We start from the raw sequence: 19,370 nt of genomic DNA on the forward strand, positions 1-19,370 counted from the left end.
TAAGTAATGAATGCCAATGAATGCCAGGCAGTGTTTTTGGAGGATGATAATGATGCCTGGAGCTGTACAGCTGCAGTCACTACCCTAGAGGCCTCAGCTCTATCCCAAATGGTAAGTGCACTACCCCTATGGGTCCTGCTCAAAAGTAGTGCACTACAGGGAAGGGAATAAGGGTGCCGTTTGCGATACACACCGAGTCTCTCCAGGCAAGCGACACTGAATCAAACCCTACCTCCTAAAATTATATCAAATATTTAATTAATGAGCCGAACTTACATAAAGTCATTAATAAGACATGAGCCTAGTGTTACTTGGCAAGGCTTGTGGGTTTGTGTCTGGCACACCTGGACTCAGGCAGGAGTACTGTATTGGCTGCCTTGATGTGCAGCTGTAGAGGGATATTAGAGAGACTCCACTAGTACATTTTACATTTTAGTCATTTAGCAGACGCTCTTATCCAGAGCGACTTACAATAGTGAATGGATACATTTCATACATACTAGTACATTAGTATATGAGTTCACCCTCAGTAACAACATCTATCCTTACCCCCTACACTCTCCACCCTCAGTAACAACATCTACCCTTACCCCCTACACTCTCCACCCTCAGTAACATCTACCCTTACCCCCTACACTCTCCACCCTCAGTAACAACATCTACCCTTACCCCCTACACTCTCCACCCTCAGTAACATCTACACTTACCCCTTACACTCTCCACCCTCAGTAACATCTACCCTTACCCCCTACACTCTCCACCCTCAGTAACAACATCTACCCTTACCCCCTACACTCTCCACCCTCAGTAACATCTACCCTTACCCCCTACACTCTCCACCCTCAGTAACAACATCTACCCTTACCCCCTACACTCTCCACCCTCAGTAACATCTACCCTTACCCCCTACACTCTCCACCCTCAGTAACAACATCTACCCTTACCCCCTACACTCTCCACCCTCAGTAACATCTACCCTTACCCCCTACACTCTCCACCCTCAGTAACAATATCTACCCTTACCCCCTACACTCTCCACCCTCAGTAACAACATCTACCCTTACCCCCTACACTCTCCACCCTCAGTAACATCTACCCTTACCCCCTACACTCTCCACCCTCAGTAACAACATCTACCCTTACCCCCTACACTCTCCACCCTCAGTAACAACATCTACCCTTACCCCCTACACTCTCCACCCTCAGTAACAACATCTACCCTTACCCCCTACACTCTCCACCCTCAGTAACAACATCTACCCTTACCCCCTACACTCTCCACCCTCAGTAACAACATCTACCCTTACCCCCTACACTCTCCACCCTCAGTAACAACATCTACCCTTACCCCCTACACTCTCCACCCTCAGTAACATCTACCCTTACCCCTACACTCTCCACCCTCAGTAACAACATCTACCCTTACCCCCTACACTCTCCACCCTCAGTAATATCTACCCTTACCCCCTACACTCTCCACCCTCAGTAACAACATCTACCCTTACCCCCTACACTCTCCACCCTCAGTAACATCTACCCTTACCCCCTACACTCTCCACCCTCAGTAACATCTACCCTTACCCCCTACACTCTCCACCCTCAGTAACAATATCTACCCTTACCCCCTACACTCTCCACCCTCAGTAACATCTACCCTTACCCCCTACACTCTCCACCCTCAGTAACATCTACCCTTACCCCCTACACTCTCCACCCTCAGTAACAACATCTACCCTTACCCCCTACACTCTCCACCCTCAGTAACAACATCTACCCTTACCCCCTACACTCTCCACCCTCAGTAACATCTACCCTTACCCCCTACACTCTCCACCCTCAGTAGCAACATCTACCCGAACCCTCTACCATCCTACCCCCTAAACCCTACCATCCTAACTCCTACCTCCTAACACCCTACCATCCTACCTCCTAACACCCTACCATCCTACCTCCTAACACCCTACCATCCTACCTCCTTTCCCCTAACACCCTACCATCCTACCTCCTAACACTTTACCATCCTACGTCTTAACACCCTACCATCCTACCTCCTAACCCCTTACCATCCTACCATCCTACCTCCTATCCCCCTACCATCCTACCCCTACCATCCTACCATCCTACCTCCTACCCCCTACCATCCTACCCCCTAACCCCCTAAACCCTACCATCCTACTATCCTACCTCCTATCCCCCTACATCCTACCTCCTAACCCCCTATCCCCCTACATCCTACCTCCTAACCCCCTAAACCCTACCATCCTACCCCCTAAACCCCTACCATCCTACCATCCTACCTCCTATCCCCTACCATCCTACCTCCTATCCCCCTACCATCCTACCCCCCTACCATCCTACCATCCTACCTCCTAACCCTCTACCATCCTAACTCCTAATCCCCTACCATCCTACCTCCTAACCCCCTAAACCCTACCATCCTACCTCCTAACCCCCTAAACCCTACCATCCTACCTCCTAATCCCCTACCATCCTACCTCCTAACCCCCTAAACCCTACCATCCTACCTCCTAACCCCCTAAACCCTACCATCCTACCTCCTTTCCCCTACCATCCTACCTCCTAACCCCCTACCATCCTACTGGAAGACTCTACTAACTAACTGTCTATTATATTGTCCCAGTAGAGAGGTGAGTGACTGGAAGACTCTGCCTCTATATCATGTACTATTTGATGTAAAGTGTAGCGGGCCTTATAGATAATACAGTATCACACTACAGTACAGTATAGCATGTGTTAGTACATCAAGCCCTATGACTCTACCCCCTGCCAACCTCCTCCCACCCTTTCTCTCTAGTACATCGTCCCTGTGCAGGTGTGGTGACTGGGATCATCTACCAAATACGCCACTGGAATATTTAAAAGTTCCTTGGTGCATTTCTGGAAAACAAGAAAAGTGACTGTTTATTAATTCAAGGACATAAGTATAGCATCAGCAGGAATAGTGCCAGGGTGTGACATTAAAATGGAATCCCTACCCAGTAGGTGTTGGGTGAACCGTATAAATATCCTTAAACCCTGGGCCCAGATCTGTATGTGCAGCAGATTGGTCTGAATATGGTTGTCATGCCATGCTGGAGAGAAGGTTACATGTTTGGCATTCAAAGGAACAAACACAGCAGAGAGGAGTTGGCTGGAGCACATCCAGATGGGACCAGGCTAGCTTCATTGAGATGACACATCCAGATGGGACCAGGCTAGCTTCATTGAGATGACACATCCAGATGGGACCAGGCTAGCTTCATTGAGATGACACATCCAGATGGGACCAGGCTAGCTTCATTGAGATGACACCATCCAGATGGGACCAGGCTAGCTTCATTGAGATGACACATCCAGATGGGACCAGGCTAGCTTCATTGAGATGACACATCCAGATGGGACCAGGCTAGCTTCATTGAGATGACACATCCAGATGGGACCAGGCTAGCTTCATTGAGATGACACATCCAGATGGGACCAGGCTAGCTTCATTGAGATGACACATCCAGATGGGACCAGGCTAGCTTCATTGAGATGACACATCCAGATGGGACCAGGCTAGCTTCATTGAGATGACACATCCAGATGGGACCAGGCTAGCTTCATTGAGATGACACATCCAGATGGGACCAGGCTAGCTTCATTGAGATGACACATCCAGATGGGACCAGGCTAGCTTCATTGAGATGACACATCCAGATGGGACCAGGCTAGCTTCATTGAGATAACACCATCCAGATGGGACCAGGCTAGCTTCATTGAGATGACACATCCAGATGGGACCAGGCTAGCTTCATTGAGATGACACATCCAGATGGGACCAGGCTAGCTTCATTGAGATGACACCATCCAGATGGGACCAGGCTAGCTTCATTGAGATGACATGTTAAGCTGATGATCTATTGGTGGCCTAGGGTGGTCTACCAGTTGAACTGCTGTGTACCAATACAGACCACTGCTAGGGTGGTCTACCAGTTGAACTGCTGGGTACCAATACAGCCCACTACTAGGGTGGTCTACCAGTTGAACTGCTGTGTACCAATACAGACCACTGCTAGGGTGGTCTACCAGTTGAACTGCTGTGTACCAATACAGACCACTGCTATTTCAGCACACTCTCTTCTCTTTCTCTATCCTATACAATAAACACAAATATGTAAGAAGTGGGGACGACAACTAAAATATTATTATCTCTTTAGTAATGTACCATCACATGTGAAAAAGTACGAGTTGATTGAACCATATGAATACCATTATATGAACCCTGTTCCCAGATCGGTCTGTTCTTCAGCTAACCATTCTGACAAAGGTGGCTAAAGCGGGAGTTGGCTGAAACGGGAGTTGGCTAAAGCGGGAGTTGGCTAAAGCGGGAGTTGGCTAAAGCGGGAGTTGGCTGAAACGGGAGTTGGCTAAAGCGGGAGTTGGCTAAAGCGGGAGTTGGCTAAAGCGGGAGTTGGCTAAAGCGGGAGTTGGCTAAAGTGAATACAGATTGCACCAGTATATCTTAATCTAGATTACACACGTTATGATCTAAACCCAGAGATTACACATATTATAATCTAAACCATATGTGGGCAGTGGGCAAGGCTATACATAATTGAGATGATAAATAAAGATTAATTATCTATTTAGTAACATACCATCCACTATAAATAACATAGCACCCTCACATCAATCTGGACCTTGAAGCCAGTTCTACAGTTTTTTTACCCGGGACTGATTTAGACCTGGGACACCAGGTGGGTGATTCCCCTCTGATCAGGGACTGATTTAGACCTGGGACACCAGGTGGGTGATTGCCCTCTGATCAGGGACTGATTTAGACCTGGGACACCAGGTGGGTGATTCCCCTCTGATCAGGGACTGATTTAGACCTGGGACACCAGGTGGGTGATTCCCCTCTGATCAGGGACTGATTTAGACCTGGGACACCAGGTGGGTGATTCCCCTCTGATCAGGGACTGATTTAGACCTGGGACACGAGGTGGGTGATTCCCCTCTGATCAGGGACTGATTTAAACCTGGGACACCAGGTGGGTGATATTAATTATTAGGTACAACATAAAAGCAGCAGTTGTCCGGACCTTGTAGGTTCAGATTGTAATCCCCCTGTTATAGAGGCTAACATACCATCACATGTGGGCAGAGGATGACTCCACCAGTGGTTCGTCTCACAGACCAGTGGTTCCTCATGACTGAGCCTGTATCCCTGGTCACACTGGAACGACACTGTGGACCCGATGGCCAGGTCATGGCCGTACCGCACGCCGTTCACCGGGATCCCAGGGTCCATGCATGATGATGTGTCCAACGTCACAACTGGTAGGAGCCAAGGTAAAATAAATTATTATTTATACATTAGGGCCTGTTCAAGTTAACGTGTTAATAATGCCTTAACTTTAGCAATTTTTTTTTATCACCGTACATTGTTTTAATTTTTTTTGAGGGGGGGGCACATTTAATCGCATCTCCATTATTTTTTTTCACCCAAAAGGTATCTGTTTCCTCATGGACCGTTTTGAACGTAACACACAACGTGCTCTTGGCTCTGCTGTGCTCTTGGTATCAGCTCAGTTGGCAGCGAGCAGCTGAAGATCCAGTCGGTCTCTCTTGTGGTGCTAAAAACATCTGCAGCTTTGAGCTACACATTTTAAGGAAAAACTTACAGAAAAGTTCAACTATAAACACATTCCCAGGCGTTTCTTTAGATTACAGAAAAAAAAAAAACATAATTTGCACAGAAGTAGCTAGCTATTTATGCTAATGTTAGCTAGCTAGCTAATTAACTAATCAAATGAGAATGTTTTGAATGCCAACTCTAATTTCCACATTGATTTTAATCTGAACAGAACTTCCATTCCATTTAGCTATTGTCTTTGTTGTAGTTCTCAGGTCAAAATATTTAAAGGGGCAGTGCAGTTAAAAATGTTTGTTTTTTTATATTTTTTTTTTATTGAAGTTTTTTTTTAATTACATCAATGTAAGTACAACATTTTTACCATATCCCAACCACCCTCCCTCCCTCCCTTCCTCCCTCTACATAACACATCCACTCCCCAAACCCTCCCTACCTCTCCTCCATACCTCAGTCCACTCACCCCAACCGCCTCCCAACCACCCACCCCAATCACCTCATATACCCAACCCACCCCACACCCTCCCTGATTTGACTGTTTTAAAAAAAAATTATACTTCCACCCTATGAGGTCAAAATAATACTTGGAAATTGCGAAAATTATGATAATTCCCTTTTTGAGTAGGAGCTGTTTGAATAAAATGTGTTGGAATTTCAAGCTGTTCAGGTGGGTTAGGCCTACTTTATGATGTCATAAGGAGAGCTCTTTATAATAGACCAATGGCTGTTCATCTGGGTAAGGGGGTGGGCTCTAGAACATCCTTATCAGCCAATCAGGGCTGTGTATGTAAATATCTTCACATTTGTTTCCTGATGCTCACATGATCAGAGTGAGCATTTTTCAAGGCCACAGGAGGCTGAGGAAAATAAATGATCCAAAATATATGTTGGAGTTACGTTCATGAAATAAACACACAGTGATGATTTATTTAAAAAAAGACTGCATGAGGGCTTCAAGCAAATTATACCAATTCTAGTAGTAGCAGTTTGTGACTAATTCATGTTAATTAGCCTAGGCTAGCTCTAACAGTTGTATGATATTTCATATCTGGCTGGTCAGGCTAGCTCTAACAGCTGTATGATATTTAATATCTAACAGCTGTATGATATTTAATATCTGGCTGATCAGCCTGGGCTAGATCTAACAGCTGTATGATATTTAATATCTGGCTGATCAGCCTGGGCTAGATCTAACAGCTGTATTATATTTCATATCTGGCTGATCAGCCTTGGCTAGATCTAACAGCTGTATGATATTTCATATCTGGCTGATCTGTTGTTTATTTAGTGTTTTCTTCCCATATCATTTAAAATATACAGCATTATACCTACAACTCAATGGAATGTGTTTTAAATATAAAGGGATTTTGGCAATGATGATTTTATCTACTTCCCCAGAGTTTTTTTTTCTTCTATTGTGTTATTAACTGTGTGTTTGTTTATTCCATGTGTAACTCTGTGTTGTTGTTTGTGTCGCACTACTTTGCTTTATCTTGGCCAGGTCGCAGTTGTAAATGAGAACTTGTTCTCAACTGGCCTACCTTGTTAAATAAAGGTGAAATAAAAAAAAAATGCTAATAAAAAGAATCAGATGAACTTGTGAATACCATTGTTATGTCTCTTTGTCCAGTATGAAGGAAATTAGAGGTAGTTTCGCAAGCCAATGCTAACTAGCATTAGCACAATGACAAAAAGTCTATGGGTATCTGCTAGCATGCTGGTTCTTTCCTCAGGCGTTATTGTTTCATGTCCTTACGCTACCCGTGTTTATTGTTTTGTTCCTAGTTTGTTTATTTATTAAATTCACTCCCTGTACTTGCTTCTCGTTTATTAGCGTACACGTTACAATAGCAGTGTGTTGAGCTAACTAGGGTTCCCACAGATAATTTTATGGTAGAGAAAATGTCACTCATTCTGTTCATTTTAGCAGCTGAAATGCTTTCCAGAGCAAGTACAGGAAGTCAGTTTATTCTACAGGAAGTCAGGAAGTCAGTTTATTATACAGGAAGTCAGGAAGTCAGTTTATTCTACAGGAAGTCAGGAAATCAGTTTATTCTACAGGAAGTCAGGAAGTCAGTTTATTCTACAGGAAGTCAGGAAATAAGTTTATTCTACAGGAAGTCATGAAGTCAGTTTATTCTACAGGAAGTCAGGAAATCAGTTTATTCTACAGGAAGTCAGGAAATCATTTTATTCTACAGGAAGTCAGGAAGTCAGTTTATTCTACAGGAAGTCAGGAAGTCAGTTTATTCTACAGGAAGTCAGGAAATCAGTTTATTCTACAGGAAGTCAGGAAGTCAGTTTATTATACAGGAAGTCAGGAAGTCAGTTTATTCTACAGGAAGTCAGGAAATCAGTTTATTCTACAGGAAGTCAGGAAGTCAGTTTATTCTACAGGAAGTCAGGAAATCAGTTTATTCTACAGGAAGTCAGGAAGTCAGTTTATTATACAGGAAGTCAGGAAGTCAGTTTATTCTACAGGAAGTCAGGAAATCAGTTTATTCTACAGGAAGTCAGGAAGTCAGTTTATTCTACAGGAAGTCGAGGAAATCAGTTTATTCTGCACTCTACGACGACACAGATATAACTCAGTCTACCTGCTGTACATCATAAGTCGGGCCCGTCGTGGCCCTTACTAATCAGAGCTGTGTGTGTGATTGCTGCTTGATTAGAATGAATCAAGTCCAGTCTCATAGGGTCTCATTAAGAGTTGAGACAAGTCTGTACATCCACAACTCAGACTTTCACATAAATCATTAATTGAAATTCAATAAAACTCTCAAGATAAAGGGTTTGGAAATAGAGCTTGTTTTTGTCTCAACTTATTTTCATTAATTGATATCAATGGGAGACTTGTACCATATATGTGTTTGTCAGAACACCAGTCATAACGGCCACAAAAAAAACCATATTGTTATTATCTCACTCTCGTAGAAGATCTTGAAGCCGCTGTTGGATCTGCTGTTGTCGGTGGTGAAGAGGAGGTAGATGAAGTTACTACTGCTGAACAGGAACTGGGGGACCTGGGTCCCGTTGAACGAGCCAATCAGAGGAGAGAGCAGGTTGGGACCATCATGCACCTCCAGGAAGTCATAGCTGAGCTCCGTCTGGAACCTGACACACAGGGAAAGAGAACAGATGGAAGGGAAGAGAAGGGAGAGGAGAAAGGGAAGGAAAGGGATAAGGAGAGAGGAAAGGGAAGAGGAGAGACAAGGAGAGAGGAAAGGGAAGAGGAGAGACAAGGAGAGAGGAAAGGGAAGAGGAGAGACAAGGAGAGAAGAGAAGAAGAGAGGAGAGGAGAAAGGGAAGTGAAGATGAGAGGAAAAGAGGAGAGGAAGAGAGGAAGAGAGGAAGAGAGGAGGAGAGGAGGAGAGGAAGAGAGTAAGAGAGGAGAGGAGAGGAGAGGAGAGGAGAGGAGAGGAGAGGAGAGGAGAGGAGAGGAGAGGAGAGGAGAGGAGAGGAGAGGAGAGGAGAGGAGAGGAGAGGAGAGGAGAGGAGAGGAGAGGAGAGGAGAGGAGAGGAAGAGAGGAGAGGAGGAGAGGAGGAGAGGAGGAGAGGAAGAGAGGAAGAGAGGAAGAGAGGAAGAGAGGAGGAGAGGAAGAGAGGAAGAGAGGAGAGGAGAGGAGAGGAGGTGGAGAGAAGAGGAAAAGGAGGATGAGAAGGTACAGGTATCATGGTTTGTCTGCAGGTATAAGTCTGATTTGTCGGTTTGAAACCGTAAGCAGTTAATTCTTTCTTTCATTAATTAATTAATTAATTCATTACTTAATTAATTCCTACACCCATCCATCCATCCATCCATCCATCCATCCATCCATCCATCCACCCCTCTTATGTCCGTTGTCCATCCACCTACCCACCCATCCATCCTGACCAGAAATGCTTCACACAGCAATTGCTTCCAATAATTTTTCACCATTTTTAAAATTTTTTAATTGAACCTTTATTTAATTAGTCAATTTAATTTCACAGGGCATATATCTGCTTTGGCCCTCCAGGCCTTTACAGTATAAAACAGACGACATCAGCCAGCCCAGAGCTCTACATCCCTCCAGTCCTCTACGGTATAAAACAGACGACATCAGCCAGCCCAGAGCTCTACATCCCTCCAGTCCTCTACAGTATAAAACAGACGACATCAGCCAGCCCAGAGCTCTTACATCCCTCCAGTCCTCTACGGTATAAAACAGACGACATCAGCCAGCCCAGAGCTCTTACATCCCTCCAGTCCTCTACAGTATAAAACAGACGACATCAGCCAGCCCAGAGCTCTACATCCCTCCAGTCCTCTACAGTATAAAACAGACAACATCAGCCAGCCCAGAGCTCTTACATCCCTCCAGTCCTCTACGGTATAAAACAGACGACATCAGCCAGCCCAGAGCTCTACATCCCTCCAGTCCTCTACAGTATAAAACAGACGACATCAGCCAGCCCAGAGCTCTACATCCCTCCAGTCCTCTACGGTATAAAACAGACGACATCAGCCAGCCCAGAGCTCTATATCCCTCCAGTCCTCTACAGTATAAAACAGACGACATCAGCCAGCCCAGAGCTCTTACATCCCTCCAGTCCTCTACAGTATAAAACAGACAACATCAGCCAGCCCAGAGCTCTTACATCCCTCCATTCCTCTACAGTATAAAACAGACGACATCAGCCAGCCCAGAGCTCTATATCCCTCCAGTCCTCTACAGTATAAAACAGGCGACATCAGCCAGCCCAGAGCTCTATATCCCTCCAGTCCTCTACGGTATAAAACAGACGACATCAGCCAGCCCAGAGCTCTTACATCCCTCCAGTCCTCTACAGTATAAAACAGGCGACATCAGCCAGCCCAGAGCTCTTACATCAATAACATTTTAAACAGTCTTCAGCCTACTGAGAGAAACACAATGCAGTCTATAGTAATTAATATAACATCTGAAATACAATACAGTATCAAGCCCCATTCAGCCAAACAAAAGAACCCAACAGAATGTAATGGACAATTTGAAAGAGACACACTTTTGTCTATAACATGAATCTAAAATCTGAAATACAGTCTAATCTGACTTGTGGATTGAGTTACATACATCATCTGACTTTTGAAACCATTTCCCCAGTCTAAAGCAAGGAGCATCAACCTTTGGGAGGAAAAAAGTTATATATTTTAGCCTCTGACTTTTTGGAAAGTCATTTCCATGTCTGGGTTCTGGCTGCTGTGCTGTCATACAGACCTGTCAAAACTGATCTTGACAGAGCGTCCGGGCGTCGCCTCGATGACCCACTCACAGCTGAGAGAGTCCTTGTAGTATCCAGGCCACCCTGGGGACAGGATCACTCCAGATGGAGCAGAGTAGTGGCCTCCACATGGAGCTATACAGGGTCAGGGAGGGAGGGAGGGAGGGAGGGAGGGAGGGAGGGAGGGAGGGAGGGAGATGAGAGGAGAGAGAGAGAGAGAGAGACAGAGAGAGAGAGAGAGAGAGAGCGAGAGAGAGAGAGAGAGAGAGAGAGAATATGATATAGTATCTACTTAGGTACTACATGGGTCAGGGGATGCATCCCAAATGGCATTCTATTCCCTAAATAGGGCACTACTTTTGACCAGGGCCCATGTAGGGAATAGTGTAACATTTGGGACCGACACAGGGAGAGACGGAGGCAATTATCTGCTGTACTGTTAGAGCTGCTCACCTCCCTGCAACCTCAAGGACATGACCAACATACAGAGAGATGTATCTACTGTAACAGAGGAACCTCGTGTAGAGTCAGAGAGATGTTTCTACTGTAGCAGAGGAACCTCTGTAGAGTCAGAGAGATGTTTCTACTGTAGCAGAGGAACCTCTGTAGAGTCAGAGAGATATTTCTACTGTAGCAGAGAACCTCTGTAGAGTCAGAGAGATGTTTCTACTGTAGCAGAGGAACCTCGTGTGGAGTCAGAGAGATGTTTCTACTGTAGCAGAGGAACCTCTGTAGAGTCAGAGAGATGTTTCTACTGTAGCAGAGGAACCTCTGTAGAGTCAGAGAGATGTTTCTACTGTAGCAGAGGAACCTCTGTAGAGTCAGAGAGATATTTCTACTGTAGCAGAGGAACCTCTGTAGAGTCAGAGAGATGTTTCTACTGTAGCAGAGGAACCTCTGTAGAGTCAGAGAGATGTTTCTACTGTAGCAGAGGAACCTCTGTAGAGTCAGAGAGATGTTTCTACTGTAGCAGAGGAACCTCTGTAGAGTCAGAGAGATGTTTCTACTGTAGCAGAGGAACCTCTGTAGAGTCAGAGAGATATTTCTACTGTAGCAGAGGAACCTCTGTAGAGTCAGAGAGATATTTCTACTGTAGCAGAGGAACCTCTGTAGAGTCAGAGAGATGTTTCTACTGTAGCAGAGGAACCTCTGTAGAGTCAGAGAGATGTTTCTACTGTAGCAGAGGAACCTCTGTAGAGTCAGAGAGATGTTTCTACTGTAGCAGAGGAACCTCTGTAGAGTCAGAGAGATGTTTCTACTGTAGCAGAGGAACCTCTGTAGAGTCAGAGAGATATTTCTACTGTAGCAGAGGAACCTCTGTAGAGTCAGAGAGATGTTTCTACTGTAGCAGAGGAACCTCTGTAGAGTCAGAGAGATATTTCTACTGTAGCAGAGGAACCTCTGTAGAGTCAGAGAGATGTTTCTACTGTAGCAGAGGAACCTCTGTAGAGTCAGAGAGATATTTCTACTGTAGCAGAGGAACCTCTGTAGAGTCAGAGAGATGTTTCTACTGTAGCAGAGGAACCTCTGTAGAGTCAGAGAGATGTTTCTACTGTAGCAGAGGAACCTCTGTAGAGTCAGAGAGATGTTTCTACTGTAGCAGAGGAACCTCTGTAGAGTCAGAGAGATGTTTATACTGTAGCAGAGGAACCTCTGGAGAGTCAGAGAGATGTTTATACTGTAGCAGAGGAACCTCTGTAGAGTCAGAGAGATGTTTCTACTGTAGCAGAGGAACCTCTGTAGAGTCAGAGAGATATTTCTACTGTAGCAGAGGAACCTCTGTAGAGTCAGAGAGATGTTTCTACTGTAGCAGAGGAACCTCTGTAGAGTCAGAGAGATGTTTCTACTGTAGCAGAGGAACCTCTGTAGAGTCAGAGAGATGTTTCTACTGTAGCAGAGGAACCTCTGTAGAGTCAGAGAGATGTTTCTACTGTAGCAGAGGAACCTCTGTAGAGTCAGAGAGATGTTTCTACTGTAGCAGAGGAACCTCTGTAGAGTCAGAGAGATGTTTCTACTGTAGCAGAGGAACCTCTGTAGAGTCAGAGAGATGTTTCTACTGTAGCAGAGGAACCTCTGTAGAGTCAGAGAGATGTTTCTACTGTAGCAGAGGAACCTCTGTAGAGTCAGAGAGATGTTTCTACTGTAGCAGAGGAACCTCTGTAGAGTCAGAGAGATATTTCTACTGTAGCAGAGGAACCTCTGTAGAGTCAGAGAGATGTTTCTACTGTAGCAGAGGAACCTCGTGTGGAGTCAGAGAGATGTTTCTACTGTAGCAGAGGAACCTCTGTAGAGTCAGAGAGATGTTTCTACTGTAGCAGAGGAACCTCTGTAGAGTCAGAGAGATGTTTCTACTGTAGCAGAGGAACCTCTGTAGAGTCAGAGAGATGTTTCTACTGTAGCAGAGGAACCTCTGTAGAGTCAGAGAGATGTTTCTACTGTAGCAGAGGAACCTCTGTAGAGTCAGAGAGATGTTTCTACTGTAGCAGAGGAACCTCTGTAGAGTCAGAGAGATGTTTCTACTGTAGCAGAGGAACCTCTGTAGAGTCAGAGAGATGTTTCTACTGTAGCAGAGGAACCTCTGTAGAGTCAGAGAGATGTTTCTACTGTAGCAGAGGAACCTCTGTAGAGTCAGAGAGATGTTTCTACTGTAGCAGAGGAACCTCTGTAGAGTCAGAGAGATATTTCTACTGTAGCAGAGGAACCTCTGTAGAGTCAGAGAGATGTTTCTACTGTAGCAGAGGAACCTCTGTAGAGTCAGAGAGATGTTTCTACTGTAGCAGAGGAACCTCTGTAGAGTCAGAGAGATGTTTCTACTGTAGCAGAGGAACCTCTGTAGAGTCAGAGAGATGTTTCTACTGTAGCAGAGGAACCTCTGTAGAGTCAGAGAGATGTTTCTACTGTAGCAGAGGAACCTCTGTAGAGTCAGAGAGATGTTTCTACTGTAGCAGAGGAACCTCTGTAGAGTCAGAGAGATGTTTCTACTGTAGCAGAGGAACCTCTGTAGAGTCAGAGAGATGTTTCTACTGTAGCAGAGGAACCTCTGTAGAGTCAGAGAGATGTTTCTACTGTAGCAGAGGAACCTCTGTAGAGTCAGAGAGATGTTTCTACTGTAGCAGAGGAACCTCTGTAGAGTCAGAGAGATGTTTCTACTGTAGCAGAGGAACCTCTGTAGAGTCAGAGAGATGTTTCTACTGTAGCAGAGGAACCTCTGTAGAGTCAGAGAGATGTTTCTACTGTAGCAGAGGAACCTCTGTAGAGTCAGAGAGATGTTTCTACTGTAGCAGAGGAACCTCTGTAGAGTCAGAGAGATGTTTCTACTGTAGCAGAGGAACCTCTGTAGAGTCAGAGAGATGTTTCTACTGTAGCAGAGGAACCTCTGTAGAGTCAGAGAGATATTTCTACTGTAGCAGAGGAACCTCTGTAGAGTCAGAGAGATGTTTCTACTGTAGCAGAGGAACCTCTGTAGAGTCAGAGAGATGTTTCTACTGTAGCAGAGGAACCTCTGTAGAGTCAGAGAGATGTTTCTACTGTAGCAGAGGAACCTCTGTAGAGTCAGAGAGATGTTTCTACTGTAGCAGAGGAACCTCTGTAGAGTCAGAGAGATGTTTCTACTGTAGCAGAGGAACCTCGTGTGGAGTCAGAGAGATGTTTCTACTGTAGCAGAGGAACCTCTGTAGAGTCAGAGAGATGTTTCTACTGTAGCAGAGGAACCTCTGTAGAGTCAGAGAGATATTTCTACTGTAGCAGAGGAACCTCTGTAGAGTCAGAGAGATGTTTCTACTGTAGCAGAGGAACCTCTGTAGAGTCAGAGAGATGTTTCTACTGTAGCAGAGGAACTGGGGACAGACTGGAGACGTTGGTTTTATTTTATTGCTTATTGTCTCAGATATATGGCAACTACACTCGGTTTTAATTCAATGCATCTCAATACAAAGTTAAATGTTGCAATGAATTAAAACCGAGTGTAGTTGCCATATATCTGAGACAATAAGCAATAAAATCAAACCAACGTCTCCAGTCTGTCCCCGGGCTTCACACGAAGATAAAGTATAAAACCATGTAGAAACTATGGAGGAATTATAATGTAACTATATATTTTGAAATAGCAGCCCCTTTTCCATCCTGCAAATTGACTTTGACAAACACACTGGTTAAACATCTATAACTGCGTAGAATATGGGGAGATCCCGACGCGGCCCTTCAACTAAAATGATTCACTCCACTCTGCCTTACGATAATTATTATTATGGCTACAGCCCTGATATCAGACACCTACAACAGGTCACAGTAGGGGTGTCACGCCCTGACCTTAGATTGCTGTTTATTTCCCCTTTTTTGGGGGGGGTTAGATCAGGGTGTGAAGTGGGGTGGGCATTCTATGCCAGTCTATGTGTTCTATTTCTTTGTGTTGAGCCGAGTATGGTTCCTAATCAGAGGCAGCTGTCTATCGTTGTCTCTGATTGGGAATCATACTTAGGCAGTCCTTTTTTCCCCTCCTTCTGTGTGGGATCTTGTTTTTGCACAGCTCTGTAAAGCCTGCAGAACGTGACGTTCGTGTTTCTTTGTTTATTGTTTGCGTTAGTGGTCTGAGTTAAATTAAATATTTTCTCATGAGCACTGAACACGCTGCACCTCGGTCTACTTTCTACGACGATCGTTACCAGGGGTAACAATACATAGTTGACAGATAGAAAACAATTCATGATCACTAATCCTCACATAATATCCTGTAAAATAACTTGATAAATCATCCTCTGTAGTCTTACCTTCACATTTAGAGCATGTCCTGGTGCGGTATAACTGAAGGATATCACTTTCCCCATCCAATGGAAATGTCTGAATAATGAATCGTTGTTACCTTCACATTTAGGGATGGGTCCGCTCCACATGACCTTGCCCCCTTCCAGCTGGCAGGTAATAGTGTCAGCACCCTGGGTCTTGATGAAACCCTCCTCACAGACCACAGAGACAGAGCTACCCAGCTGGAAACTGTCCCCGAACCGTCTGGCGTTCAGAGGGACGCCTGGGTCCGGACACTCGTTGTGGCCAAATGCTGAAGGGGAGGGAGGGAGAGTGAGGGAGAGAGTGAGGGAGGGGGGAGGGAGAGAGAGAGGAGGGGGGAGGGAGAGAGAGAGGGAGGGGGGAGGGAGAGAGAGAGGGAGGGGGGAGGGAGGGAGAGTGAGGGAGAGAGGGAGGGAGGGGGGAGGGAGAGAGGAGGGAGGGGGGAGGGAGAGAGAGAGGGAGGGGGGAGGGAGGGAGAGTGAGGGAGAGAGAGAGGGAGGGAGGGGGGAGGGAGGGGGAGGGAGAGAGGGAGAGGGAGAGTGAGGGAGAGAGGGAGGGAGGGGGGAGGGAGGGGGAGGGAGAGAGGGAGGGGGGGGGGAGGGAGGGAGGGAGGGAGGGGGGAGGGAGAGAGAGAGGGAGGGGGGAGGGAGGGAGAGTGAGGGAGAGAGGGAGGGAGGGGGGAGGGAGAGAGAGAGGGAGGGGGGAGGGAGGGAGGGAGGGAGAGAGAGAGGGAGAGGGAGAGTGAGGGAGAGAGGGAGGGAGGGGGGAGGGAGAGAGAGAGGGAGGGGGGAGGGAGGGAGAGTGAGGGAGAGAGAGAGGGAGGGAGGGGGGAGGGAGGGAGAGTGAGGGAGAGAGGGAGGGAGGGGGGAGGGAGAGAGAGAGGGAGGGGGGAGGGAGGGAGAGAGGGAGAGAGAGAGGGAGAGGGAGAGTGAGGGAGAGAGGGAGGGAGGGGGGAGGGAGGGGGAGGGAGAGAGGGAGGGGGGAGGGAGGGAGGGAGGGAGGGAGGGGGGAGGGAGAGAGAGAGGGAGGGGGGAGGGAGGGAGAGTGAGGGAGAGAGGGAGGGAGGGGGGAGGGAGAGAGAGAGGGAGGGGGGAGGGAGGGAGGGAGGGAGAGAGAGAGGAGAGGGAGAGTGAGGGAGAGAGGGAGGGAGGGGGGAGGGAGAGAGAGAGGGAGGGGGGAGGGAGGGAGAGTGAGGGAGAGAGAGAGGGAGGGGGGGGGAGGGAGGGGGAGGGAGAGAGGAGAAGAGGGGGAGAGAGAAGAGAGAGAATGGGAGAGAGGGAGGGAGGGAGGGAGGGAGGGAGGGAGGGAGGGAGGGAGGGAGGGAGGGAGGGAGGGAGGGAGGAGAGAGAGAGGGAGAGAGTGAGAGAGAGAGTGGAGAGAGAGGGAGGGAGGGAGGGAGGGAGGGAGGGAGGGAGGGAGGGAGGGAGGGAGGGAGGGAGGGAGGGAGGGAGTGAGGGAGGGAGGGAGGGAGGGAGGGAGGGAGGGAGAGAGGGAGAGAGTGAGGGAGAGTGAGAGGGAGGGAGGAGGGAGGGAGGGAGGGAGGGAGAGAGGGGGAGAGAGTGAGAGAGAGAGGGAGAGAGTGAGAGAGAGAGGGAGAGAGAGAGGGAGGGAGGGAAACATGATATATAGTGTCTGATGAGAAATAAGGCCTTTCAAAAAGAAGGAGGATAAAGGAAGAAATGTGTCAAGAAAAGATGACTTTGTCTGCGTGAAAAGATAAGATAAATCTCCCACTGCTAGTCTACAGCAGGTCTCAGAACCACAATACCTTCTCTAAGGGACCGCACTGCCTTGACAGAGGAGAACAGACACTAAGGTGTCCTTCTATTCAACCATATAATAGCCTGGGATATTCATTCCCATTGAAACTGAGGGTCGTTCGTTTGCCGCCTCAATTTCATCCGCTTGTACGGTAGAATTTGAACATACATAATGTAGCTGTCATTACATACGTACAGCAAATGACAGTACTGTGTAGACAGCCGTCAGCGACCTGTCAACAATATCAGATGTGTGATGCATCTGTTAAACAGAGCCTGGCAATAGAGTGGGGGTTATAATATAACGTTGACACAACATTAATCCAACATCTATCTGCCCTGTGACTTTACCGATTCATGTAGTTTATATTGAAGCTAAAATGGTTAGATAAAGTCACACAATTATATACAATGAAACACAAGACTGTACATTTGTTTAAAAAATAATAATATATATATATCTTTTTAAATATATCAAAGTTGTCCCATCGACTGGAAAACTGCAGTGAAATGTGTCGTGTTACAGGGTCAGCACCGAGAGCAAATTAGAGATAAGTGCCTTGCTCAAGGACACATCGACAGATGTTTCACCTTTGACTGACCTAACGATAAGAGATGTGGATCTACCAGCATCCTTTGGGTGACTGACCTAACGATAAGAGATGTGGATCTACCAGCATCCTTTGGGTGACTGACCTAACGATAAGAGATGTGGATCTACCAGCATCCTTTGGGTGACTGACCTAACGATAAGAGATGTGGATCTACCAGCATCCTTTGGGTGACTGACCTAACGATAAGAGATGTGGATCTACCAGCATCCTTTGGGTGACTGACCTAATGATAAGAGATGTGGATCTACCAGCATCCTTTGGGTGACTGACCTAACGATAAGAGATGTGGATCTACCAGCATCCTTTGGGTGACTGACCTAACGATAAGAGATGTGTGACAGATCTACCAGCATCCTTTGGGTGACTGACCTAACGATAAGAGACGTGGATCTACCAGCATCCTTTGGGTGACTGACCTAACGATAAGAGATGTGGATCTACCAGCATCCTTTGGGTGACTGACCTAACGATAAGAGATGTGGATCTACCAGCATCCTTTGGGTGACTGACCTAACGATAAGAGATGTGGATCTACCAGCATCCTTTGGGTGACTGACCTAACGATAAGAGATGTGTGACATATCTACCAGCATCCTTTGGGTGACTGACCTAACGATAAGAGATGTGGATCTACCAGCATCCTTTGGGTGACTGACCTAACGATAAGAGATGTGTGACAGATCTACCAGCATCCTTTGGGTGACTGACCTAACGATAAGAGATGTGTGACAGATCTACCAGCATCCTTTGGGTGACTGACCTAACGATAAGAGATGTGTGACAGATCTACCAGCATCCTTTGGGTGACTGACCTAACGATAAGAGATGTGGATCTACCAGCATCCTTTGGGTGACTGACCTAACGATAAGAGATGTGTGACAGATCTACCAGCATCCTTTGGGTGACTGACCTAACGATAAGAGATGTGTGACAGATCTACCAGCATCCTTTGGGTGACTGACCTAACGATAAGAGATGTGGATCTACCAGCATCCTTTGGGTGACTGACCTAACGATAAGAGATGTGGATCTACCAGCATCCTTTGGGTGACTGACCTAACGATAAGAGATGTGTGACAGATCTACCAGCATCCTTTGGGTGACTGACCTAACGATAAGAGATGTGTGACACATCTACCAGCATCCTTTGGGTGACTGACCTAACGATAAGAGACGTGGATCTACCAGCATCCTTTGGGTGACTGACCTAACGATAAGAGATGTGTGACAGATCTACCAGCATCCTTTGGGTGACTGACCTAACGATAAGAGATGTGTGACAGATCTACCAGCATCCTTTGGGTGACTGACCTAACGATAAGAGATGTGGATCTACCAGCATCCTTTGGGTGACT

At 46.5% G+C, this 19,370-nt stretch overlaps 1 protein-coding gene across 1 annotated transcript in view; it reads right to left on the reverse strand.

The window, feature by feature from the left end:
* LOC106606155 (CUB and sushi domain-containing protein 3) overlaps positions 1-19,370 on the reverse strand; it is a 540,034-nt gene that overhangs the window by 353,585 nt on the left and 167,079 nt on the right. Inside the window, exons 16-19 of the mRNA XM_082975995.1 lie at positions 15,717-15,911; positions 10,855-10,993; positions 8,562-8,749; positions 5,131-5,319 (exon numbers count right to left, since the gene is read on the reverse strand). Coding sequence (XP_082832121.1) covers positions 5,131-5,319; positions 8,562-8,749; positions 10,855-10,993; positions 15,717-15,911 — 711 coding nt within the window. The remainder of the gene's footprint in view (positions 1-5,130; positions 5,320-8,561; positions 8,750-10,854; positions 10,994-15,716; positions 15,912-19,370) is intronic.

Source organism: Salmo salar, chromosome 05 (assembly GCF_965601325.2).
Source record: "Salmo salar chromosome 05, fSalSal1, whole genome shotgun sequence".
In the NCBI taxonomy this organism is placed as follows: domain Eukaryota; kingdom Metazoa; phylum Chordata; class Actinopteri; order Salmoniformes; family Salmonidae; genus Salmo; species Salmo salar.